The sequence below is a fragment of the Siphateles boraxobius genome, unplaced genomic scaffold (assembly GCF_051911475.1).
Source record: "Siphateles boraxobius isolate OS27281-9 unplaced genomic scaffold, OSU_SipBor_1 31, whole genome shotgun sequence".
In the NCBI taxonomy this organism is placed as follows: Eukaryota; Metazoa; Chordata; class Actinopteri; order Cypriniformes; family Leuciscidae; genus Siphateles; species Siphateles boraxobius.
Genome location: NW_027508931.1, coordinates 4,619,171 through 4,646,286, shown reverse-complemented (window position 1 = coordinate 4,646,286; position 27,116 = coordinate 4,619,171). Strand labels below are relative to the sequence as shown.

General features: G+C 37.0%; 1 protein-coding gene across 2 annotated transcripts in view; it reads left to right on the top strand.

The window, feature by feature from the left end:
• eea1 (early endosome antigen 1) overlaps positions 1-27,044 on the top strand; it is a 31,641-nt gene extending 4,597 nt beyond the window's left edge. The window contains exons 3-29 of one of the 2 annotated variants that reach the window (XM_077193455.1): positions 1,584-1,696; positions 1,983-2,034; positions 2,189-2,260; positions 2,403-2,439; positions 5,017-5,121; positions 9,169-9,290; positions 9,408-9,563; positions 12,819-12,935; positions 15,727-16,065; positions 16,366-16,515; positions 16,764-16,883; positions 17,434-17,637; positions 17,729-17,929; positions 18,321-18,434; positions 18,543-18,698; positions 18,920-19,059; positions 19,826-20,156; positions 20,327-20,428; positions 20,524-20,718; positions 21,122-21,304; positions 21,385-21,570; positions 21,872-22,003; positions 22,249-22,434; positions 22,961-23,199; positions 23,342-23,462; positions 23,581-23,679; positions 24,424-27,044. In XM_077193455.1, the coding sequence (XP_077049570.1) occupies positions 1,584-1,696; positions 1,983-2,034; positions 2,189-2,260; positions 2,403-2,439; positions 5,017-5,121; positions 9,169-9,290; positions 9,408-9,563; positions 12,819-12,935; positions 15,727-16,065; positions 16,366-16,515; positions 16,764-16,883; positions 17,434-17,637; positions 17,729-17,929; positions 18,321-18,434; positions 18,543-18,698; positions 18,920-19,059; positions 19,826-20,156; positions 20,327-20,428; positions 20,524-20,718; positions 21,122-21,304; positions 21,385-21,570; positions 21,872-22,003; positions 22,249-22,434; positions 22,961-23,199; positions 23,342-23,462; positions 23,581-23,679; positions 24,424-24,546 (4,095 nt within the window). In that variant the 3' untranslated portion in view covers positions 24,547-27,044. The remainder of the gene's footprint in view (positions 1-1,583; positions 1,697-1,982; positions 2,035-2,188; positions 2,261-2,402; positions 2,440-5,016; positions 5,122-9,168; positions 9,291-9,407; positions 9,564-12,818; positions 12,936-15,726; positions 16,066-16,365; positions 16,516-16,763; positions 16,884-17,433; positions 17,638-17,728; positions 17,930-18,320; positions 18,435-18,542; positions 18,699-18,919; positions 19,060-19,825; positions 20,157-20,326; positions 20,429-20,523; positions 20,719-21,121; positions 21,305-21,384; positions 21,571-21,871; positions 22,004-22,248; positions 22,435-22,960; positions 23,200-23,341; positions 23,463-23,580; positions 23,680-24,423) is intronic. The other variant, XM_077193456.1, reaches the window with a different exon arrangement.
• The last annotated feature ends 72 nt before the right edge of the window (positions 27,045-27,116 follow it).

The window sequence follows — 27,116 nt, the reverse complement described above, 5'->3', positions numbered from 1 at the left end:
CTACTGCGGCTCTACGTTCACACAATTGTTTTCAGTCTTTCTATATTTATTTAATCAATTTATCCTTATATTATTCTTTTATATATTATATATAATATATATTATATTCTTTATCCTTATATTCCTTATATATAATTAATTTTAAATAAAAATTAAATGAATTATATATTTTAGATGTTTTTAGTTTGTTTTTAGTTCAGATATTCACATCTGAACAACATGTCTGTGTAAATTTGTTTTAACAAAATTGTGTTAAAACATATGTTGGATATCATTTTTTTAACAATAATCATGTTTGTTAACTTGCCATCAGCAATTATCATTAAAAACAATGCAAATATTGATATTAGTAAAACTCAATGTGTGGCTTTTGCACTTTTTAAAGTACACTTTTACACATAAATACCCTGATTTACGGTTTTATTTAGTTATAATAAAAAAAAATCTAATTTAATTTCTATCCGATTAATCGATTAATCGAAAAAATAATCGTCCGATTAATCGATTATCAAAATAATCGTTAGTTGCAGCCCTAAACTTTATGTTAGCATTGTGAGGAATAAACTTAAATTTCAGTGAAGTAGTTGTCGCACAGCAGCTCTCAAATCTTCTGACATTTGCATTTATATTCAGGTAATGAGTGTCTAGACTTTATTTTTTGTCAGTGTTTTTTTGCCATACATTATTGGTATATTCTTGTGTCTTGTATCCAACCACAATGTGCCAAATTTGAATATGTGCATTTTCTAATTTTACAAATTCAAGTTTTTTGTGTGTGTGTGTGTGTGTTTTTTCCATTTCACTTTGTTGCTTTTCCATTGTTTTTCTATGTAAACATGCTAGATGATCACTAAATGATGAATCTAAATGTGCCGCTCAAGTTAAGAGAGGTCTAGACACTGGGTCTTATTTACTAATAATTGCGGGATTATTTTTTATTTGTACGCATAGGAGAACATAGCACAAAAAATCTTCACAACACGTGTGTATGCACATGAATTTAGTATTCTAAATGAGCGGCCGCGTGCACAAGGTTAGTCATTGGGTAGGACATAAGGACTTTCCTCACTACCTTCCCTTTACAGCCTTTTGTCACTCGTCAAACATATGGCGCTCTCTGCAGACACTCTCGCCAGATCCTCGAGTTCAAACACAATAAACAACTTTTATTCAGATGCAGATTACAGACCTCTCAGTATTCAGCTGTACATACGAGTAAATCTGCATTAACTTAACCTCACAGCTAAAGCTATAACGCAGCATTCATTACTCTTTCAATGTAGGATATATGATGAAATATATTAAGATAAAATTTGAATTATAATATTTATTGATATAATATAATCATGTTTTGTTAAAGTAAAGAGTATCTTGACTTGAACGTCCTGCCTAACATTTCCTTTTGTGTTCAATGGAAGAAATGAAATCATATGGCTTTAAGAAAAAAATGAGGGTTAATAAATTATGAGAGGATATAAATTCTTTCTTTAACTCTCATTTTAATAACGGATGTATGATGATGTTAAGTTATGTGTTCTTTGCTCTTTCGAATCTCATTGTGGTGTTAATTTGTTTGTCTGCAGGGCTTCATTTGTCCCCAGTGTATGAAGTCACATAACTCCGCTGAGGAGCTCTTCAAACATTATGAGGTGTTCCATGAGCCAGGAGACCAGCCGTCCCCCTTCAGCCCTGGCAGGTGGGCTTCTGTTGTATTAAACCTGTCATGCTCCCTTTGCTGTCAGGAAAACTCAGATAATCTTGCCATCCTGAGATTTAGGCTGAATTTAATCTTAACGTGAAATATGCTATGAATTAAGGAATACAGAAAAGAAAGAAAGAAAGAAATTATAATTTTGTTCTATTGGGGACCATGTATATCATGTTCATCATCAAAGAAACATCATGTATTGCGACATGTTATTCCACAGAAAACTGCATAATATGAAAAGTTTATTATAAAGGCGTGTGTTTTTCTTTTTAAGGGAGGATCTAGTCCTTCGACAGGAAGTCCAAGATTTACAGACTTCACTGAAGGTATTCTGCCATTTACTCCCACCCTTTTTATCAGACCTAGTATGCCTGAAATGCGCACTACTCATAGCACCATTACACAATGATGTTATTTTCCATTGGATATGTCTATTGGGTTTGAAATTTCTTATGCGCAATTTGTGGTGTGTGTTTTCAGGAGGAACGCTGGTATTCTGAGGAACTGAAAAAAGAATTAGACAAAGTACAAGGACAACTAGCAACTAATAAAGTAAATCCTTTAAAATGCTTGTTTTTTCACACAGATCAAAGATGGTTTAAGAAAGGTTTACACTTTTAATAATGTCTATTGATTACTTAAGGAGTGTTTGCGATGTTCTCTAATTGACTGGCTGGATGTGTATTGATTTTAGGTCTCACAGAGTGGTGGTACCAGTGGGAAAGCATCAGGTTAGTTGAGTAGTGTTAATTAATTCTTTAAAGGAATGTAGCAGGTTCAATAAAAGTTAAGCTAAATCATTAGATCTGTGGGATTACATTGATTCATTGATTGCATTCTTAGCAATATTCTGTAATCATATAATCTTTAAAAATTTATGTGTAAATATATATATGGGCCATTCTACAGAATTTGTGCAAACTGCTCTCCCACAACCAAAAAACACATTTAAAAAGCATTTAAGTATTCAAATTCTAGATGATTACAAAGATCCTTCTATTATCTATTGAATCCTACAATAATATTTAAAATATCAGTAAGCTTAATATATATATATAAAATCATAATTCATTGGGAGGTGGCTGTCCCAAACCCTAACCCCTAAATTTCAACTTGTGAAAAGGATATTGAATTTTTTTTTTCATTTTTTTTTTCCATTGTTTTTTAAAATATCTTTTTGATTTATTTTAAAAAGTCAAGTTAAAAAACAACAACATTTATTTTATTTTTAAATCACAAAACTTTATGTAAAAAAATGTGTCCCGCATTTTCATGTCACTACCGAAACAGTGACTACGTTTACATGCAGTCAATTTTCGGGTTATGGTTGGGTTAAGGTCACTATTCGGGTTTCTGAAACATTAGGAATAATCCGTTTACATGCGTGAGCAGAGAGAGTTACTCCTGTTTACATGGAATTGCAATATCCCGATGTAAACGGTGACACACGGTTAGCGTCTGGACGTATGGACAACCTTAAGAGATAATATGCGTCATTTCCGATTTTTCTTCCTGTATCCAAAGACAACAACAACAGCAGGAGCACGCGGATATTGAATAGTTCGGGGCAGATAGCGATCGCCTTTGTTTGCGCTTTGGTGCTGGTACTGACCTCGTTTCAAATGTATGCTGTGCTGCGTCTCGCCATGTTTACTTCCGGTATACTGCACGCGGGTTTTTGTATGCGCCGAGAAGTTCCTCTACTCAAAAGACCAAGATTCCTTGCGAATAGAACATGCGCAGAACACAAATCATTATGGGGATATGCCGATACGCGTTTACATGACCAAAAATTCGGGTTAGAAAAGGGGTACCCCAGGTATCATATCCCGGTTTTTAAAATCCGGGATATGAGCATATTCGGGTTTTTGCCGGTGTTTACATGGCCGTGTGTGACCGGGTTATTGCTAATATCCCGGTTTTGAACGGGTTATTGGCTGCATGTAAACATAGTCAGTGTGTGTTTTAGTCCATTGGCTGAGACTGATTTTAACCACACCCCTAAATTTTTGATCAGGAAATATTCCGGTGTCCCTCTCTTTCATTGTAAATAGGTACCATCATTTTGAGGGGAAAGTCTGAAAATCTGTCAGCACCAAACACCTTTTTTTCTGCATTTAAGCAAACTTTTTGGGGTGTTATTCCATAAAATATTTTTTTATGTGTGTACAACTGTTCAGAACTGTGCTATGTAACCATGTGCTGGTTATCATTTTTGAACTAGGCTCAAAAGTATCTAAAAGCGTCACTACCGAAACAGTCACTACCAAAACATGTGGTGAAGTTTCGGTTGTGACATGGTTTTTTGAGTGTTATTCGATAAAATTTAGTTTTTGTGTGTGTACAACTGATAAAAAATGTGCAAGTTAATCATGTGCTGATTAGCAACTTTGAACTAGGCTCAAAAGTATCTAAAATTGTCACTACCGAAACAGTCATCATTGTTTTGGTAGTGGTAACTTAATCATTTATTTGGGGGAAATAAACAAAATTTAGTACAGGTATGCAAATCATTATTATCATGTGAGTTAAAATTCTGTAATGTGATGTGGTCGAAACACCAAAGCATTACTGTCACTGCCGAAAATGTGCCGTCACGACCGAAACATGCATGTTTTGTCTAAAATAATGTATATTGAATTATCAACTAAGATATTATTATAGTGTTTGGTTCAATGTATATTCAAACTAATTAATCCTTAACTTTGAAACCAGTATGATTAACTTAATGCCTTTTACAAAGATAGATTGGATTCAAAATACAACAAATCTTATAAATTACACTTGAAATATTGTTAAAATTGTAATTGTTATTGATTTACCTTTGAGAACTTTTTTTAAAAATGAAAAAAAAAATATTTCCAAGGTAGATGTAAACAAAATATTAATAGGTCAATATAAGCCGCCTTATTAAATTATTTATTATTGTGTTAAGGTAGTGACAAGTTTGGTGAGGAAAATTTTTCCTAGACTGTCTGAAAATACACTATGGTAATTAACTGCACAATTACTAGAAATTTGTACCTTGGATATTATACAATTTGCATACATGCAAAATTTGTGGAAAAAGACATTATAAAATAATGATTTATTTTATCATTAAAAAAGCAAATCACAGTTACCAAAAATAAGAGCTTCACATTTTGGCTTTTAAACCTTTTGGCCTAGTTTACTTGTACTGTAAGTATGGTTTGGTACAGTAACATCAATTTAAAATATATATATATTTGGAAATAATTTTGTCACTTGAATGTGTCTTGTATTGTATCATTTTGTGATGCGGCAGTCAGTATTTCTATCTTCTCCAGAGCTCGAGGTAAGGCTTAACGAATCTGAGACAGAGAAGTTCAACATCAAACAGATGAAAGACTTATTTGAACAGAAAGCTGCTCAGCTCGCAACTGAGATAGTTGGTAAGTTTGCAGGAAAGTTCCTGCCTTTTATATATATGCAGTTTGTACGGTGGCCGAGAGAGCTCTACGGGCTGCAACTGAGTAAAACGCATGCAAATTAAGAAAACATCATCAGTTTGACAACAGATGTGCTGCAAATACACACAGCGCAATCAAATACAGAAAAATCCTGCAAATAGCACAGACCACAACGGAAATGTTTAATAGGCTGGGACTGTTTATTGTTCAATACTTGTCAGTGGTGAGATGAGATGAGGATTTTTTGTGAAAGATGAGGATTTTTTGTGTTTATTTTAACATCCTGATCGCATGTGCGCTGTGAGTATTTGCAGTGTGTTTCTGTATATGGTATGTTGTGAGTATTTGCAGTGCGTTTCTGTATTTGGTTGCATTGGGAGTATTTGCAGCATGTTTCTGTATTTGGTATGTTGTGAGTATTTGCAGCGTGTTTCTGTATTTGGTATGGTGTGAGTATTTTCAGCGCGTTTCTGTATTTGGTTGCGCTGTGAGTATTTGCAGTGTGTTTCTGTAATTGGTTGCGCTGTGAGTATTTGGAGTGTGTTTCTGTAATTGGTTGCGTTGGGAGTATTTGCAGCATGTTTCTGTATTTGGTATGCTGTGAGTATTTGCAGCATGTTTCTGTATTTGGTATGTTGTGAGTATTTGCAGCGCATTTCTGTATTTGGTTGCGCTGTGAGTATTTGCAGCGCGTTTCTGTATTTGGTATGTTGTGAGTAGTTGCAGCGTGTTTCTGTATTTGGTATGGTGTGAGTTTTTACAGCGCGTTTCTGTATTTGGTTGCGCTGTGAGTATTTGCAGTGTGTTTCTGTATTTGGTTGCGCTGTGATTATTTGCAGTGTGTTTCTGTAATAGGTTGCGCCGTGAGTATTTGCAGTGTGTTTCTGTAATTGGTTGCGTTGGGAGTATTTGCAGCATGTTTCTGTATTTGGTATGTTGTGAGTATTTGCAGCGTGTTTCTGTATTCGGTATGGTTTGAGTATTTGCAGTGTGTTTCTGTATTTGGTTCCGCTGTGAGTATTTGCAGCGCGTTTCTGTATTTGGTTGCACTGTGAGTATTTGCAGTGTGTTTCTGTATTTGGTTGCACTGTGAGTATTTGCAGTGTGTTTCTGTAATTTGTTGCGCTTCGAGTATTTGCAGTGTGTTTCTGTAATTGGTTGCGTTGGGAGTATTTGCAGCGTGTTTCTGTATTTGGTATGCTGTGAGTATTTGCAGCATGTTTCTGTATTTGGTATGTTGTGAGTATTTGCAGCTTGTTTCTGTATTTGGTATGGTTTGAGTATTTGCAGTGTGTTTCTGTAATTGGTTGCGCTGTGAGTATTTGCAGTGTGTTTCTGTAATTGGTTGCATTGGGAGTATTTGCAGCATGTTTCTGTATTTGGTATGCTGCAGCATGTTTCTGTATTTGGTATGCTGTGAGTATTTGCAGCATGTTTCTGTATTTGGTATGGTGTGAGTATTTGCAGTGTGTTTCTTTAATTGGTTGCGCTGTGAGTATTTGCAGCATGTTTCTGTATTTGGTATGTTGTGAGTATTTGCAGCGCAGCGTGTTTCTGTATTTGGTATGGTGTGAGTATTTGCAGCGCATTTCTGTATTTGGTATGCTGTGAGTATTTACAGCGCATTTCTGTATTTGGTATGCTGTGAGTATTTGCAGTGTGTTTCTGTAATTGGTTGCGCTGTGAGTATTTGCAGTGTGTTTCTGTAATTGGTTGCGTTGGGAGTATTTGCAGCATGTTTCTGTATTTGGTTGCGCTGTGAGTATTTGCAGCGCGTTTCTGTATTTGGTATGTTGTGAGTATTTGTAGCATGTTTCTGTATTTGGTATGTTGTGAGTATTTGCAGCGAGTTTCTGTATTTGGTTGCACTGTGAGTATTTGCAGCGAGTTTCTGTATTTGGTTGCGCTGTGAGTATTTGCAGTGTGTTTCTGTATTTGGTTGCGCTGTGAGTATTTACAGTGTGTTTCTGTAATTGGTTGCGTTGGGAGTATTTGCAGCATGTTTCTGTATTTGGTACGCTGTGAGTATTTGCAGCATGTTTCTGTATGTTGTGAGTATTTGCAGCGTGTTTCTGTATTTGGTATGGTTTGAGTATTTGCAGTGTGTTTCTGTATTTGGTTCCGCTGTGAGTATTTGCAAGGCGCTTCTGTATTTGGTTGCGCTGGGAGTATTTGCAGTGTGTTTCTGTATTTGGTTGCGCTGTGAGTATTTGCAGTGTGTTTCTGTAATTGGTTGCGTTGGGAGTATTTGCAGCATGTTTCTGTATTTGGTATGTTGTGAGTAGGGCTGCAACTAACGATTATTTTGATAATCGATTAATCGGACGATTATTTTTTCGATTAATCGGATAGAAATTAAATTAGATTTTTTTTTATTATAACTAAATAAAACCGTAAATCAGGGTATTTATGTGTAAAAGTGTACTTTAAAAAGTGCAAAAGCCACACATTGAGTTTTACTAATATCAATATTTGCATTGTTTTTAATGATAATTGCTGATGGCAAGTTGACAAACATGATTATTGTTAAAAAAATGATATCCAACATATTATGTTTTAACACAATTTTTGTTAAAACAAATTTACACAGACATGTTGTTCAGATGTGAATATCTGAACTAAAAACAAACTAAAAACATCTAAAATATATAATTCATTTAATTTTTATTTAAAATTAATTATATATAAGGAATATAAGGATAAAGAATATAATATATATTATATATATAATATATAAAAGAATATAATATAAGGATAAATTGATTAAATAAATATAGAAAGACTGAAAACAATTGTGTGAATGTAGAGCCGCAGTAGATCGCGTTTGAAAAACAATTAAAACTTAGTAGACAAATGCTATAAAAAGAGAACGGAATGGAGGTAACGTTACCCAGCAAGCTAACAGGCTTGAGTAAAGGACAGGAGAAATTATGCATTAGTGCACAAGCATTCGCTGAAAACCACTGAGTACAGTGACTAAAAAACAATATTTTACTGCTGCTGTTATTAACTGCCTTTGTATTTAATGCTTCACTTTGTAAACACCGTTTTAATTTAACCTATTTCTGCGGTAGCGCTATTTTAATCCATCACTTACGTTGCGAGCGAACTGATTGCGCAACCTGATGCTCGAGACAAAATACAGACATCCCGGAAGTCCCGGGAGTCTCCCGCATATTGATTGCGGCTCCCTGATGCCCGCGAATTAGTTCAAACTCCCGAAATCTAGAGCGCGCAAGCAAGAGCGCGCATGCGAGACTGCTCCAAACCGTGTAGCGCGCGCGCTCGGCAGAGCGCCTGAGGGAGAGAGACCTTGTGTGTGTGTGCGTACCAGTAAACGCTCCCCGTGACGTAAGCAGACCAACTAATCGATAATGACATTCGTTGACAACGATTTTCATAATCGATTATAATCGATTTTATCGATTAGTTGTTGCAGCCCTAGTTGTGAGTATTTGCAGCGTGTTTCTGCATTTGGCATGGTTTGAGTATTTGCAGCGTGTTTCTGTAATTGGTTGCGCTGTGAGTATTTGGAGTGTGTTTCTGTAATTTGTTGCGTTGGGAGTATTTGCAGCATGTTTCTGTATTTGGTATGCTGCAGCATGTTTCTGTATTTGGTATGCTGTGAGTATTTGCAGCGTGTTTCTGTATTTGGTATGGTGTGAGTATTTGCAGTGTGTTTCTTTAATTGGTTACGTTGGGAGTATTTGCAGCATGTTTCTGTATTTAGTATGTTGTGTGTATTTGCAGCATGTTTCTGTATTTGGTTGTGCTGTGCGTATTTGCAGCTCATTTCTGTATTTGGTTGCGTTGTGAGTATTTGCAGCGCATTTCTGTATTTGGTTGCGTTGTGAACATTTGCAGCACTTATGTTGTCATACTGATGAAGATGTGCAATGAGCTCTCTCAGCCACCGTGAATACGTTTCTTTTATATATAAATATAGAAGTTAACATAAATATAAAATTTATTATATATATGAAATAAAATGAAGATGGCTTTAAAATAAGTATATGTTTCATATCTCAGACATCAAATCTCGTTATGATGAGGAGAAAAGCTTGAGAGAAGTGTTGGAGCACAGGCTGGCCAATCTAAACCAAGATCTGCAGAGAGAGAAACAGGAGAAGGAGAAACTGGCGGCAGAGCTGGTAACGTCTCCTTTATTGTCTCATGATAATTAATGAGTTTGCATCCTCTCAGCTGCTACTGTGTATACATCATCAATCTCTCCTGCTTAATCCTGTCTGTCATTGGCTTTCCTTCAGCTTCAGAGGCCTGGAGTGGAAGACGTGGAGGTGTTGAAGAAAGAGTTGGTGCAGGTGCAGACGCTCATGGATAACATGACCCGAGAGAGGGAGGAGGAGTCCGAGCGCCTCAGGAGCCAATACGAACTGTTGCAGGCCAACTTCACTACCTCAGAGGTGAGCTCAAACCTGCTGTGACCTTGTCTGCACTGTACTGACATAAGGGCAGAGTTACCATGATGTTTGCTTTATAAACAATTGATCTCTGTGCTGTTTATTCTGAAAATGTAGGTATTGATAGAATCTGGCAAATATGTAGACTATTGCCAAAATCAATAGCTCGTGAAGGCAGAGATAATAAAGAGGTCATTTTAAGACAGTGATAAGCAGCTGACCTTTGAATGGGTGCACCAGTGACGTCACTTTGTCCTTTTAAGCAAACCGAGACTATAGCCGATTGTATATTACTGGTTACCCTGTCTGGACAACAACTATGAAGATACACTCTCAAGGGATTTTATAGGTTACAATCATAATGTAGTATCCGGACGTGTTTGTTAAATGTCTGAGGGTCACACTGACTGTCCTTTCTAACAGATTCCTGAGGTTAACCATTAACCCACTGGCAGGCCTCCCACCTGTGTTTCCTGTAAACATGCCTGTAATCGCCTGCACTTATATATTGCTTCTCATTATATAAGGTCCCTCAAAAGCAGAATAGTCCTGGTTCATAGATCATTACACACAGGTTACTTGAGTGCACTTTTTTCAGATTCTGTTTTGACTTTGGTTGGTCTACTCAATTCAAAGGCTGCCATCTAGTGACTGTATAAGGAAATATTAAAGTTGCAAACCTCATTCTTTACAAAATACCTCCATAAATCCATTTAGATTATACTGTCTCTGTTCCAGACTCTTGAGAGCTGTCTATAGCAATAAGCTGCAACTTAATAACTGATTTGTTTCTTACATGAATCACACGCCCCAAAGTTAGATTAACTATTTTATTTTGAACTTGATGTTTTTCCCCCCAATCATTTTCAGTACTAAACATATTCCAAGACTTTCTTTCAATAGTGTCAGTAAGATTTCTAAAATATTTTTGAAAAGTCTTTTATGGTCAATAAGGCTGCATTTATTTGATCAAAGTTACAGTAAAGACAGTAATTGTAATTGTGAAATATTATTACAATTTAAAATAACTTTTCTAGTTGAATATATTTTAAAATGTAAATGCAAAATGTCATCAGTCTCTCAGTCTCACCTTCAGAAATTATTATAATATGCTGATTTGGACTCCAGAAATAGTTCTTAACATTCGAATTGTTACATTGTTTTGCTGCTAATATTTTGTGAAAACAGTGATATAACTTTTTCAGTATTCTTGGATGAATAGAAAATTCAATAGAACAGCATTTATTTGAAATAAAATTTGACAGTTACTTTTGATATATTTAAAAGCAAAATATTTAAGATTTTTTTTAAATATCCAAAAAATCACTAGAAAAATGTTATATATTTTGTTGACTTGTGTACTTAAATTATCCCAAATGTTTACAACAATGTTTAAATCAAGAGAAATTCACCATTTTAACCAGTGTAACGTCCCGTGTCATTGCGTCGCCTGTCAGTGATGTCATATCCGCCTTACCCTCGATGTCCGGTTTTAATTCGGTAGAAACCATGGAAACAACAAAGATGCTTTGTTTTTTGTTTTATTAGACAGGTGAGCGACTGTTTGGAACTTTTATCGATAGAAAACTAATCATTGCTATATTCCTCAACATCTTTAATCTTATTGTTTGATTCCATTGTTTTCATGATTTACCGTGAATAACATGTTTGTACCATGCATCAGAGACATGCTATTTTTATTAGTATTATATTCTAAACTTGCATACTGCACCTTTAATGCATATTTGCTGAATATAAATATTAATATCTTTTTAAAAACCTTACTAACTAAAAATTCCACCTAGGTAGGCAGCTCACTGGGGTTTGAAACGCAACCAATGTTTTGCTCCAATGCACTTGTCCTAACCTGTAGGCGCAGTGTATTGGCACCTCTGTCATTGTACTGCGTGTCCTGTCTCACCTCACTGGTTTGTGAATTGTGTCCTTCTCCCTTGTTCTCTCTCACCCTTCACTTAACACTGCACCTGCTTTGCATTCTCTTGGAGATTCGTAAACTCGAGGTAACCATTTTCTGTCTTGAAGTAGTCCCTCTTAATATCTTATCACTGCATCCCATGTCGCCTATTTGTACAATGCCCTAAAAGTATGTACTGTTTTTGTTAAGAAAAAATACATACTTTTTGGATGAACCATCCCTTTAATCGGCAGTCTCATATCTGGCACGTTACTAACTAGCGTTCGTTTTGTTCTAATCGAGTCCTCGTCCAATGCACAATGAGTTGGATGGATCTGCACTTTGGATTCTAACCGAAAAAAGTAGACCATCCGGGTATCTTTGGAATACTCATTTCAACATACTACTATTTGTGACACTAATTCTAATTCCGAATACTATTTAGGATGGATAGAATGCGAATGGGGCGGAGCATACATTCTTTAATGTTCTGTGTGTCATCAGCTGTAGATTTTTTTTTTTTTTTTACCCACATTCTCCACCATTATGCAATGCTCTTTTAAATTTCTCACTCACTTTTAAAATCCTTTTCTTGTTTTTGACGCATGCAGAAATATTAAACAGAGTAGATGACATTAAAATTGATGTGAGCAAAAATGCAAAGTGAGGGAAGGTAGTATAGTCTTTAAGTCCTAGGTCATGTCCAGGACATGTCCATGTGCATTCAACACTATCAACAAAGAAGGAAGTCTGTAATATGATGCAAAATTAAGATATGATTTATGAATATTAATTGAGTCTTGCAGATGTTGCTTGGTATTCTGTGAGCAGTGCGTTCATCTTAGTAGAATATGTAAATAACAGCATATAGACATACACTGCCATTCAAAAGTTTAGGATCAAAATAAGTCTCTTTTTGTCACATGATCATTTAAAACATCATTCTAATGCTGATCTGGTGCTCAAAAAAATGTATTTTATTATCAATGTTAAAAACAGTTGTGCTGCTTAATGTTTTTGTGGAAACTGTGATTTCTTTAGAGTTTTTTGATTAGTAAAAAAATCGAAAGAAAAGCATTTATTTGAAACATAAATCTTTTGTGACGTTATAAATGTCTTGAACTTTTGATCAATTTAATGCTGTTACTGGGAAACAAGTAATAAAAAAAAAAAAACTTAAATATTTATTTCATCAGCTGACAACCAGTTACCCAACAGTGTACCATAACAGACTGTACTTCTGTCCCTCTCAGCTTCTATTTTGTTTGCAAATAAATTACTGGCCATACTACAGGCTAGACTTGATATCTGTGGCGGTCTCACATTTGTGCGCTTGTTTGTAGACAACGATTGCTCAGTTGAAGGCGGAACTGGAGAAAGGTCCTCAGGAGGCAGCGGTCTACACCCAACAGATCCACCAATTACAGAGCAACCTGAACAACTTCCAGCAGCAGACCCAGGTAACACTCACATACACAAACAAATGCAGATATGTTGGGTCAAGTGTTACTGGACCCCCCTAAGCAACAAGGCATGTGCTGTATGCTCACAGCAAATCCAGCTGTATATTTTAATGGCCTACTTTATGGCTTTACAGAACACACGCCAAAGCTGACTATGTTAAGACCTGCCAGCCTATGCACCCACTTCCAAATTTAAGTTTACTGTACCTTTGTTTACAAGCACTACCAGTTGGCTTTCAGGAAACGGATTGACACATTTCTCAGGAAGTTGCTCGGGCTGCTGGCCCCGTGTATCCAGTCCAAACTGGCCCCATTGACCTGTCAGCACACTGTGTGTTTTGATTGGCCATTAAAGAGTGTTGACATATGCATCACAGATGATGTGTAATTAAAGCAGCAGGGGATGATTCGTCTCGTGCCTGTTTTGACTGTCAGAGTGATATACGCCCGCAGGTAATGACCTACAACTCTCTAGTTCATTGTTCAAGCTGTCAGGATGGGATTATGAGATCAGAGTCCAAAGGCCCGCTGACTTCTGAAAAACGTGGACCATCGTACTGATGGGAAGTGAAATATGGGCGATTAAGGGGTCGTTAATAGAACCATCCCTGTGAAACGCACTGCGGGATAAATATAAACGATAATTTCAAGGTCAAAGGGAAGATACTTTGAGGGACAGGAATAAGAGAGAGAGTGAACTTAAACTTGCTTGCTACTCACCTATTTCATCTAGTCAATAACTTTTTAAAGGCAGCATAAAATTAGTTGATATATATTTATTTATTGGTAACACTTTATAATGAGGTTTAATTTGTAAAATGTAGCTTATGTTTATGCATTTGGGCATCTTGAAGAGTGAACCATTATTACAGAATATACAGTCAAACCAAAATTTATTCAGACACCTTCAATTTTTCACATTATCACAGTTTATTCACTATAGTTTAGAAAATGGTAATAAAAAATGACAAGAACTCAAGAGTTATCAAATCAGTTGACATTTCACTGGTTTTGGTCATCCTTCTGTTAGACTGTGACAAATGAATTATGTTGAATAGCTGTCAGCTGTTAAATTTAATTACACAATTAGATAATACCAATTTAGGTCAACCAATTACCAAGAAATGCTTAATTTTGTTCAGTATGTGGTTTAAAAAGGTCGCATTAGCAATTAAAGAAAAGACACTTAAGCATGGTCAGGTCAAAGTGTCTGAATAAATGTTTGTCCCAAATTTTTATAAATTTTACTGGTAGTCCACTGTATGAAGAATTCTTGGGTATATTATGTCAGTTACGTTTATTTTGCTATCCTCACTTACATAAACGAACTATAGTCAGGGGTGCACATAAGTTTTTCCGTCTGGTTCTCATAAGAGCACCTGGAGATTCGGATTGGTGCTCACATTGCACATAGTGTTACCCATTAAATATAACAATAAAAATCTAATAATTAATAATAGTATTACTGCATTTTATTTAGTGTTTTTTTTATTTTTATAAAATAAACAAAATAATGAATGAAGTGTGATGATAATATTATATTTAAAAAAAATTGTATTAAATAAAAAATACAATTATTTTATAGTAAGTACACTTAAAAAATACAATTCTAATATTTACATTTTCTTTTTTTTTAAAATCTTTTTTATAAGAATTCCCACAATTTTCAAACCTAAAATCAGCAAGGTTTTTTTTTTTGGCGGGTTACCAGGAAGTACGTACTTTAGTGCCTTTAGTTTAAGCACTGCCTAAACTAAGCACTAAAGCGAGTCAGTAAATGTCACAGTTTTGCTCTGAAACTGGCACATTTATGCATTCCATTCAAATGGAAATCTTATACAGAATTACAGTGGCGATCTAAAACGGTGTTTGCTCATTAACAGCTGTCAACCATGTCGGTATGCAAATGAGCGGTCTAAGCGGAACTTATTTACCCAGCGCATTTTTTATTTTGGTCGTGTATGTTCACCTGCACACCACTTATGTGCACCCCTGACTTTAGTGTCCTGCACCCACTAGTAAAAAAATATGATAAATTATATCTGGTGTCTGATTAATTTTTACTGTAATTAAGTTTTACTGTATATGTATATATTTACAGATATACATACTGAATATATGTACATATAAAGTATACCACTGCTCTAAAATACTGGAAAGTTTAATTGGGGGAAAAAAGAAAGTATTTCAAGTTTGAAACAAACCTCATGTTGACAAATGTTTAAGTTTTGGGAGAACTATCCCTTTAAGACACTCTGAAACTTGGAGGACTAAATAGAAAATGGAAAAATGCTAGAAGACACTGTTAACAGCAAAAAATTATCAAATGAGACTGCAGCCTTTAGCTTACAAAGATGTTTGACGAAAAGAGAAAGGGTATTCAGCTGCTCTTAACCTTGACATTATGTACTGAACCAAAGCTCAGGATATGATGTATTTATCGTCTTCGTGTCACCTTTGTGTTAGTCACTGCGCCCTTATCCTCCTTGCCCTTTAATGGCTGTCACAAGTAAAGGTCAGAAAACAATTATCCAGCCCTGCCCTCAAAAAACTCATAAAAGAGGTCTGGAAGATATCTCAGATTTCTCAGACATTTTGTCATCATTTCGCCCGCAACACTGTTGTTTGCCATCTTATTGAATCTTGATGTTCTGTACAGTATGCATAGACTGGTCTGATGAATGCTTGTTTTACTGCGTTTTATGGTTGTCGTTATAAGACAATAAATGTTGTATGAATGAGATGTCATTTTATGCAGTAAGCGTGTAATCTTTCTGCCACTCCTTAGCTTTTGTCAGAGAAGTTATCTCGTAAGGAGAAGGAGAATCATGAACTTGAGGAGCGTCTGGGTCATGAACAGGCCTCTAAGAAGAGTCTTCAGGCTAGTCTGCATCAGAAAGACCTGGACCTCCAGGAGAGCCAAGCCCGGGTGTCATCGGGGGAGGCAGCTCTGAGTCGGGTCCAGACTGAATCGACCGAACGTGGGGATGCGGTCACACGACTCAGACAGGAACTCGCTGAGCTGGTGAAGAACCACCAGGAGTTGAAGGTAGAAAGGAAACAACTCCAACAGCAGAGAGACGATAAAGAAAACCAGGGCCTGCAGCAGCAAAGTGAGATTAGCAAGGTGAGAAAGAGAATCGATCCGTACAGTTAGAATCAAATCCATCCAACTATCCAGAATCACATCCATCTATCCTTTAGTTCAGAATCAAATCTATCCATTCGTCCATCAAATTCTGTTTATTTTATTTACAATCAAAATCAACATCAAATCCATTCAAAATCAACATCAAATCCATTTATCCAGAATCAGTCCCATCCATCCATTACACATTTATACTTGTACAGTAGCAATCTACATTAAGATGATATGATATCAAGCTGTATCATCGTAAACGGGCTCTCATATTTTCTTCCTCTTCAGCTGCATGCGAAGCTGCTGGATACCGAGCGACAGTTGGGGGAGCTGCAGGGCCGGCTTAAAGAACAAAGACAGCTGTCAGGAGAGAAACTCAAAGATCGGGAACAGCAGGCGGCAGACCTGCAGCTTAAACTCTCCCGCTTGGATGAACAGGTAAAGACAGAAAATGGCTGATTATTAGAATTTTTTCAGGACTGGACATACAAGCTGGAAGACTTGGAGCACATGAATGAAGTGATGCACATTAAGAGTAATTATTAGTTTAATCAGCTTCTTAATTTATAATGTGTGTATTTACGTGCACAAGCCAGACAGAATAATTATTACTATGGTGGGCTTGAGTGTCTTGTTTTCACTCTTTACCACTGCATCTCTCTCTCTCTGTGACCATGTTTGTATAGTTAAAGGAGACCTCTGCAAAGTCTACTGACCTACAGCATCAGCTGGACAAATCCAAACAGCAAAACCAAGAACTACAAACCCTTCAACAGAGCACTAATGGCAAACTTAGAGAAGCACAGGTAAACATAACTATAGCATCTCATAAAGAGCCTGATTTACTCCACTGTGCATGAAAATATATTCAGACATATGTAAGGATATTGCTATCTTCACAGGCAGGGCTCAACATTAAAGATGACCCATTTCTTACAGTAAATGTTCAAAAATGTGTTTATGTATTTATGACATTATAGGTATATAATTTCAAGATGTTATTGAGATTTGAACATAAGTATTTGTATTTTTTGGAAAGAAAATAAAATTAAAGAATTTTTTTTATACCTTTATTCTTTAGTTATATGGCTCTATCACTATGGCTGCATTTATTTTATCAGAAATAATGTAAATTGTGAAATATTAATTTCTTATATCTTTTTAAATATATTTTAAAATGTAATTTATTCCTGTAATGGTAAAACTGAATTTTCAGCATCATTACTCCAGTCTTAAGTGTTACATGATCCTTCAGAAATCTGCAGAAGCATTTTGTATTATTATCAACAGTTGTGTGCTGCTTAATATCATTTTGGAAACCATGATACATACATGTTTCTTTGACCTTCCCTACAGAACGACCTGGAGCAGGTGTTGCGTCAGATCGGGGACAAGGACCAGAAGATCCAGAATCTTGAAGCTCTGCTGCAGAAGAGTAAGGACAGCGTGAGCCAGCTGGAGGCCGAGAGAGAGGATCTGTGTGCTAAGATCCAGGCCGGTGAAGGAGAGGCAGCTGTGCTGAACCAACTACAGGAGAAAAATCATTCACTACAGGAACAAGTACTGGACATTGCATTAGTGTTACTAAACAATCCCACTCTATGCACTGGGCAGAATCTGACTCTAGCTTTCCACTCATGTGTTAATTTAGATTACGCAGTTTACTGACAAGCTCAAGAACCAGTCAGAGAGCCACAAACAGGCTCAGGACAACCTTCATGAGCAGGTACAGGAGCAGAAGACCCAACTGCGTTCAGCGCAAGACCGGTGCCAGGGCCTAGAAACCACCATCTCTGAACTTAACACTCAGCTCACAGAGAGCAAAGAGAAGATTGTCCAGCTAGACACACAGGTACTTGTGTTGTGTTAGTTGATAAGATCTTGACCAAAAATTTATGCACCTCTTAAAGCTACAATATGTAATTTTTTTCACCGCTAGAGGTCGCTAACCTCTTACAATAACAAAGGTGTAGATTGATGACGCAGTGATAAGTGGTATCATGGAACTTGTCGTCATGCCGATGGATCTAATAATGTTTATGGATGAGTGTTTTTTAACATGACTGTGGTATAAAGCATGGCGCGATTGCTAACGAGAGGCCGATATCAGCGCCACATGCTATTTTTATTTATCCCAGTTTAATGATTACTTATGTTAGATGTGTTAAAATATTGGTCAAGTTTATTAATATTTAATTATTATCATTGATTAATCTAAAAAAACTCATGCCTTTTTTACTTAGCTGAAAGCCAAGACAGAGATGCTATTGTCTGCTGAAGCAGCAAAAATTGCTCAGCGAGCCGACTTAGAGAACCATCTAGAGACTGCCCAGAATGCACTGCAAGACAAGCAACAAGTATGTACTACTGCTGTGACACCATTTGATCCTATTATATTTGTATTAGTCAAATAGAAGAGTGTCACGAGGAATGTAAGTTCATAGAAGTGTTTTTTTTTTCCGCAGGAGTTGAGTAAAGTGGAGGCTCAGCTGGAGGAGCAGGGCCGCAGGCTGCAGGAGAGACAGGAGCAGAGCTGTCAGCTGGAGACCGGTCTGAAAGACAGCAGAGACAAACTGCTGACTGCAGAGCAGAGGATAGAGACACTGGAGAACCAGACCAAGGTCAGCGTCACTGCAGCACATTTCTGCTTCGTCACCATGACTTCATTTTAGAAATGTTTCACGCCTGTTGTGTGTTGTGTCAAACGTCATTAATCAGACAACAATGTTGACAAGAAATTGGTCTTGATTGATTTATTTGCTGTTTGTTATTGACTATTTACTTGCTAATAATTATTTGGAATGTTTACTTGATTGAGAAATCCTTTTTTTGTCTGACATAGAAAGCTGAGGTTGAGATAGTTGAGCTTCGCTCTGGAAGGGAACAAGCTCAGAAGGAGCAGCAGATGCTGAAGAAGCAGATCAGTGAGTTGGAGATGAAGACGAAGGAACTGAACCGTCTTTTAGACTCTGAAAAACAAGGGTAGGTACTTCATATTGGACAATGTGTAATGTTTAAAGACTGAAATGTCTCTGTTTTGGAACAGTTTCTGTTCCTATGTTTGTGTATTTCCTATTGAAACTGGAAATAAGAGTAGGACATATCGAAGGGTTCATTCTGATTTAAAAACAAACATTAACATGCATACATACAGTTTATTTAGTTTCCAGGAAGAGAAAGATTATACCTTTTATATGTGTATGTGCTTAATTTTAGGAGTATATTAGCATAACAGTTTGGGCTCAGAATTTTAAAATACTTTTATTCAGCAAGGATGCGTTAAATTGATTAAAAAGTGTCAGTAAAGTCATTAATAATGTTAAAAATTTCTATTTTAAATAAATGCTGTTCTTTTGAACAAAAAAAGTATCACAGTTTTATTATAATAAATATTATGCAGCCAACTGTTTTCAACATTGAAAATAAGAAAAAAATAGTTTCTTCAGCACCAAATCAGCATATTAAAATGATTTCTGAGGGATCATGTGACACTAAAGACTGTAATGATGAGTAATGACGCTAAAAATTCAGCTTTAACGGCATAGGAATAAATTATATTTATTCTAGAATGTAATTTATTAGTTACTTTAAATTTCACAATAGTATTTTTGATCAAATAAATGTAGCCTTGGTGATCAAAATAGACTTCTTTCAAAAACAATAGAAAAAATACCAACCTCAAACCTTTAATATGAGCATATAGGTCACAGACGTGACTTGTCAATCTTCCCTTTCCTTTCTGTTTCAGAGCTGCCACCCAGCAAGAGGAGTTGAAGAAGGAAACCTCAGCCCTCTCTGAAACAAGACAACAGCTGGAGAAGGCAGAGCAGGAGCGTGTGACCCTGCAGGCCAGCCTGGATAAACTGTCTCAGGAGAGTCAAAAGCGGCAGACAGAGTTGGACAAGAAAGTTAAGGGTCTGAGTGCAGATCTCCAGAAAGCTCAGGAGGAGAAGGAAGTTCAGACTAAAGAAATGGCAACAGTGAAAGAGGCTCTGAGCAAATCTTCTAAAGCCCTGAAAGAGAGCCAGACTCAACTGGAGAAAGAAAAGAAGAGCAGCAAGGCCACTTTGGAAGAGAAGGTGGGTCACATGACAGTTTTTTTAATCAAAAAGTATTTGGAAACTTGTGTATGTATAAAAAAATAAATTAAAGTCAAGGCATTGTTCAACAAATCTCAATACATTTGACAACAGTTTTCAAGCAAAACATTTCTTTAAAAAGTTTAATTATTAGCTTTTCTCATTTTTAGGAGAAGATTTATCAGAAATCACAGCAAGAACTTCAGAAAAACACGGAGACTACTACTAAAGAGCTCAGTCATGTTAAAGGTCTGCTTGAAAAATCGATAGAGGTGAGATTGTGAAATATAACTCCTGTTAAGTTTCAAGGAAACATTAATTCCATGTTAGATGAATCATGATATTTCGCAATTGTTGAATTTTCTAGGCAGAAAAAGGTCTACAATCTCAGCTGACCTTACTGAACACTCAGCTAAAACAATCTCAAGATACTCTGAAAGAGAAAGAAAAGAGTGCACTGCAGCTACAGGCAGAGCTGAAGACTACCCAGGGGTCCTTGAGCCAGGAAGTGAAGAAACATAAGGCACAAGTGTCTGAGTTGCAGGTTTCCCTCGCTAAGAAGGCACGTACAGTCTTCTTACGCACTAATGTGTCATAAAATGCACATAAATGTTCTCAGCTCACCCAAATCGATTCATTTCCTGTTCTTAAAGGATAGTCCACCCAAAAGTGAAAATTATGTCCTTGTTTACAGTCACCCTCATGTCGTTCCAAATCTGTATAACTTTCTTTCTTCTGTCGAACATGCCAGAAGATATTTTAAAGAATGTTGGGAACCAAAACTGGTTACCAACATTCTTCAAGATATCTTCTTTTGTGTTCTGCAGAAGAAAGAAAGACATGTGGGTTCAGAAAAACATGAGGGTGGGTAAATGGTGGCAGAATAAAAAATTTGGGTTGAATCTGACATGTTTTGGACATTATGACTGTAGTACTTCTTCAAATAACATTGAATTGTGTTTCAGGCCGAAGAGGAGACCGAGCTGAAGGAGCAGGTGACGGCGCTGTCTAAAGATTTAACCTCTGAAAAGAATCGCTGTGCAGAGCTGCAGAAGACCATCGACAGCACCAAAGAGAGTCTCGCCACCATTCAGTCTGATTACTACGGCAAAGAGTCTGAGCTCTCTGCTGTACGCCAGGACCTCAAGGTCTGTTTTATAAAGTACAAGAACATCCTAATAAATGATTATGTGCAGTATCTTATTATTATCTGTTATTTTCCATGTAGGTGTGTGAGGAGAAGCTGGTTCTAGCTCAGGAAGAGCTGGTGGCCAATAGGAACCAGCTTAGTGCTCAAGAAACCCAGATCAAGGAGCTGAAGACGGGCCGCACTACGCTAGAGAAAGACCTCGGGAAGAGAGATGAGAAGATCAAACAGCAGGAGGAGGCTCTACAGAAACTCCAGAAACAACAGGTAACAAAATATGCTACAGGTTTTTGAGATATAACCATTGTGCCCTCAGGCAAGGCCTTGAACCACAGGTTTTTCTGTGGTGTGAAAGTTACAGAAATAAATGCCACTGGGCTCGATTGTGTGGCGATACTCTGTTCTGTTTTATTCCAGAATCAGTGAAACAACACAACCTTCTGTTCTAGCCAGGAAATAGTCATCATTTTAATTTGTTCATCAACACAGACATGGAGAATGTAATTTCAGAATGTCTATGGAAATGTCGAGTTGTTCAGCTGACTGTGTGTCTTTGTGTCTTTTACAGGAACAAACAGAGGAGCAGTTGAAGAAGGAGAAAACTCAATGCGAGGAGCTGAGAGCGTGCCAGAGCGCTCTGGAAAAGGACAAAAACAAACTGTCTGCTGATCTCAAAGCTCTGGCCGAGAAGAATGAGAAGGTCAGTCTGTTGACCTCTAATCCCACTTTATATACACATTTATGAATCAAAGCAACTTGTTTAAAGGTGCACTGTTTTTTCATTGTAAAAAAGTTACTATAATTATTAATTGCTAATTTTTCCCCCAAGATACTTTTAATTATGAATGAGTCATTAAAAAGCTACGCCACCCCCCAAAAAAAACTGTGCAGATTCAAATCCCACTATGTGTGGTAATAACTGGGATAATGGTTTGTATGTTGCAGGAGCTGAAGGAGCTTCAGGCAGTGAAGCAGCTGTTGATCCAGCAGAAGGTGGAGCAGCAGGGGAAAGTGGAAGCAGCTCAAGCATCTCTGGAACAGGAGCAGAGAGAGCATCAGAAGACCAGAGACTCAATCAAACAAAAACAGCAGCTGCTCAAAGCGGAGACCGACAAACTACACCAGCAATTGGTATGGATTATATTATATTGCTTTATATTATATTACATTATATTATATGTAACACTTTTCAATAAGGTGCATTAGTTAACATTAGTTAATTACCTTAGTTAACATGAACTAAGAATCAACAATACTTCAGCATTTATTAATCTTAGTTAATATTAATTTCAACTTTTACTAATTCTTTTTAAAATCAAACGTTGTATTTGTTAACATTAGTTAATGCACTGTTAACTAACACGAACAAACAATGAACAGCTTTTTTATTTTTATATTAACTAACTAACAAAGAGTAATAAATACTGAAAATACTCATTGTTAGTTAATACATGAATTAATGTTAACTAATGAACCTTATTCAAAAGTGTTACCATATTATATTATATTAATTATATTATATATTTAAAATTGTTTTCGTTGTTAATATTAATATTTAATTATTATTTACGATTAGTAAGTAACCTCTATTGCTGACTTATTTAGCAAAATTGCTTTCTAAATTTTCCACAGAAAAGTTTTAATTTCTTCATTTTAGGCATCAGAAGTGAAGGCTAAAGAGGAGGTGGAGAAGCAAAAGGAAGAGGCTGAGGTGAAGATTAATCTGCAGGTGACGGCACTAAATGAGAATGTGGCCACGCTGAAGCGTGAGTGGCAGAGCAGCCAGAGGCGGGTGGGTGAGCTGGAGAAACAGACGGATGAGCTGAGAGGGGAGATCGCCGTGTTGGAGGCCACCGTCCAGAACAACCAGGACGAGAGACGTGCACTGCTCGAGAGGTTTGATGGCTCTAGACGTGTTTTAGGCCTAAATAAACAAACAGAAAGTGACCATTCATTAACCATTAAGTCCAGTCATATTTTTTCATTCACCCATTTTCATGAACTTTAATTGTCGCTCATGCTGTCGCTCCTGTTCCAGATGTGTCCAGGGTGAGGGTGAGATTGAGAAGCTTCAGGCTAAGATGGTGGAGATGCGCAGGAAACTGGATGACACCACGGCCGCCATGCAGGAGCTTGGCCGTGAAAACCAGTCTTTACAGGTCAGACTGACCCCAACACCAGTTACTCTGAATTTACTGACCTTACAATGTTTTTTGAAATCCCTAGCTATGGAAACTTTAGTATTTAGTCGTATGTGACTCTTTTTTCCTGTTCCAGATAAAACAGTCGCAGTCCCTCACACGGAAGTGGGCGGAAGATCACGAGGTGCAGAACTGTATGGCTTGTGGGAAAGGCTTCTCTCTCGCTATCAGAAAGGTTCGCACCATGCATTCACACACACTCACAGGAAGCTGCCGCTCCAATGGATCAAAGAATGAGATCAATACAGTGTTAATGATCAATCCCTGTGTATTCTCAACCGGTGGGTCACGAACCAAAAGTAGGTCACGGGGTGTGTAGTCAATGAATCAACAACAATAAAAAACGTAATTCTAAAAGTTTTTCTGATGCAAAGATTTTATTTTGAAAGACATGCGTGAAAGCTGTTGACTCTCCTGCCAGACGCAGTTTAAGTAAAGCGTGCCTGAAAAAAACGTGTTGTCCTGATTCAGGATCTGCTGTCGGATGAGACGTTGTCACGCTATATGTCAGAGTCATTATTCTAGTGTTGTTTTCTTAACTTGTTGCGAAAGAAAAGACGAACTGTCCTATCCTGTCAGACGTTATTCTGTGCCGTTATTCTGTACCTATAAAATAATAATTAGTTACTGTAGTTTCCAAAATACCACTTTATTTTCACTTAGTTTGTTATTTTCTATATTTATTGTATTATCAAAAACTAGTTTGGGACTACTATTTAATAGCCTTACCACATACTGTTGATTCATCAGAGGTTGTGATATTCTTACAATTTATGTGTATGTTAAAGGTGCATTGTGTAATATTTAGGATCATCTGTTGACAGAAATGCAATATCATATACATAACTATGTTTTCAGTGGTGTATACAGACCTTGCATAATGAAATCCCTCTCCTTTTTCCTCTCTCTCCCTCCCCAGCACCACTGTCGACACTGCGGAAACATCTTCTGCGCAGAATGCTCGGCCCGCAACGCCCTGACGCCCTCCTCCAAGAAGCCCGTCCGAGTGTGCGACGGTTGCTTTGATGAGCTCCAGGGCTGATGGCCCCCCCACACACATACCCGTCCCCTGCAGCCCTCGGCGTCCCGGTCACCCTGACCTCTACCCAGGAAAGATGAGCAGCCAGGAGAGGCCAGCTGAGGGCTGCAGGGACCACTGAGGAACAGCAGGTTGCGGTGGTCACATGATGCTGAAAATCAGATCAAAATTAGACTGGCCAGAATGGCTGTCCTCATCTGTCCAGTGCCTTTGCCACTTTGCCAGACCCAGAGGAATTAAAAGGGAGGGACCGCTTGATCAGATGGATTACTTGTAATATAAAGATCAGCTCCTTACATATGTTTTATGCTAAAGTGCAGCAGCTTTGGCACTCAGGATTGAGGTTTACATTGATATCGTCTTTTAGAAAGATTTAACTGTAAGAGGCCGAGGGTGTATACAGAGGGGTTCTGAGTAGAACCAAAGCTGTCCGCAGGGTCCTAATTTGATGTATTGTATTTGTAAGTAAATGTACAGACAAAAGAGGCACATGTGTATTATAGATATAATTGTCACTCTATGGAGACTGTAACATTTGTCATTCAGTGTGGGCATGTTAACATAAGGTATGTGGGTGTAATGTACATGCTTGCTTTGCTGCTCTTATGTCTGTTGAAATGAAACACTTGATGTTTGTTTTGCATTCATAATCTCACCAGTAGAAGTTGGTGATTCTTTGGAAGATTTACACACAAAAATTTCTTTTTTTGTTTCCTTTGCTTTTATCAAATTTTACGCGTCAGATATACGTGCCCTGCTTTTAAGCAATAACTGTGCATTGGGTGTGATTGTGTGCCTGCTAGCATATTGAAAAAGAATGACAGACCGCTGATTGTTTTTAAAATCTCAGCTGCTACATTTTTCCTCAACCTGAGCGGTTTTTCCTCATTCATGGCATCTACGTGTGGGATGGAAGTTAATATTTTAGACTTAAAGGTGTAGTTCTCCTAAAATTGAAAATTCGGTCAAAGTTTGTCATTTCAAATAAACGATCTGCATTGTATGGACAAAAAAAAACCTGACATTTTTAAAGAAATTCATTTTTGAAACGATATGATTGCGTAAATGACGAGACAATTTTCGTTTTAGTTTTTGTAATCTATTATTTTATTAGAAGCCGTAAGTGTGGCGAGATGGCCCGATCGAGCGTCGTTGTACCCAGCTAATAAAAATAAGTTCAAGGAATGTTTTGCTAACGTTGCCATTAAGTTATGAAAACGTGTTTTCTGAACGTTCAAAATGTCAATTAAAAACAAAAAAATGTTGTATGGTCTCTGAACATTCTGAAACAAGTAGTGACATTTAAAAATCCTAGACGAAGTCGAACTAAAATCTTTAATAAAACATTTCATGAGAAATGTATGAATGAAAAGTTTTTTGTGCTAACGTTTGAGAACATTATTAAAGACCTATAACGAACCATCTATTAACGTAACTGGAATAATGTTCGTAACTTTGACAGAACCTTGCGAGAATGTTCTGAGAACATTCCCTGTTATTAGCTGGGTAAACGCGTTGTCTAGAACTAAGTGTTATCACGAACGAGTGCACTGCAACTAACTGCTGTAAAGTACGCTTCACTGTAAGTGTTTTGTCCAGTAGCCAAGTTCTCGCTTAATAGGTTGCACATCGATCTTGCAGCATCGCACTGTTTGTTGTCGGTGCGGTTCTGATGTATTGATTACTTGCTGTTTGTGTCGGTAGATGGATTCAGGAGCATAATGCATAATGATTTTTATGTGTATTTGGAAAAATCAAAAGTGTCTCAGGATGTTTTGCGCACATCACCAGCTCAGTCAAGTAACGTGACTTCGGAAAATGGAATATTATATGCCCTTTAACTTGATTTTGAATGGAATGTGTGCTGCAGTCAACAACAGTATCATATCACTTAGTGCCAACTGGTCAAAACCCTCCATCTGACATCACGTCCTGTTTTCTCTAACCATTAACAATGCTGTAATTATTAGCAGTGTTTGTAGCACATTCAGAAGAAAAACAGGTTGTGCAGCTTGCAAATAAAGTTGTGACCGCATATGCAAAGTGCATCACTTGTATCAGCACTACACACTAACAGTATCTGTTATATGGTTGTTTATTAGGTTGACACATTTTAATTTGCTGAACAGCAGGGTGTTCACATTCATGTTGTGGTGTAGGTGTGTGCCTTATGTCAAGCTTTGTTTGTGTCATCTTTGTGTTTTTCAGAATGCAGAAATGTCCCACCTGGCAACACCCATCAAATATATGTTGATTCATTTCGAGGTTTCTACATATTTGTGATGTGAAAGCAGTATCAGACATAGAAGAAAAATCAATCAGAATATTATTTAAAAAAGCATAAAAATAGAGCAAAAATATCAAAATCCAAAGGTAATTTCAGGTTAACTGGGGTCATGACTCGAATGAAGAATGGGTGAATTACCCTTTTGTTGTTATTAATGTTTTCTAATTTTCCATCATGTTTAAAAGTAAATAATAAACTAGTTGTTTCTATTTTCTTTCAGTGTCATGCAGTGTTATTTTACTATTATAGTCTTTATTAATATTTTGAATGAGCTTCTTTCTTTTTA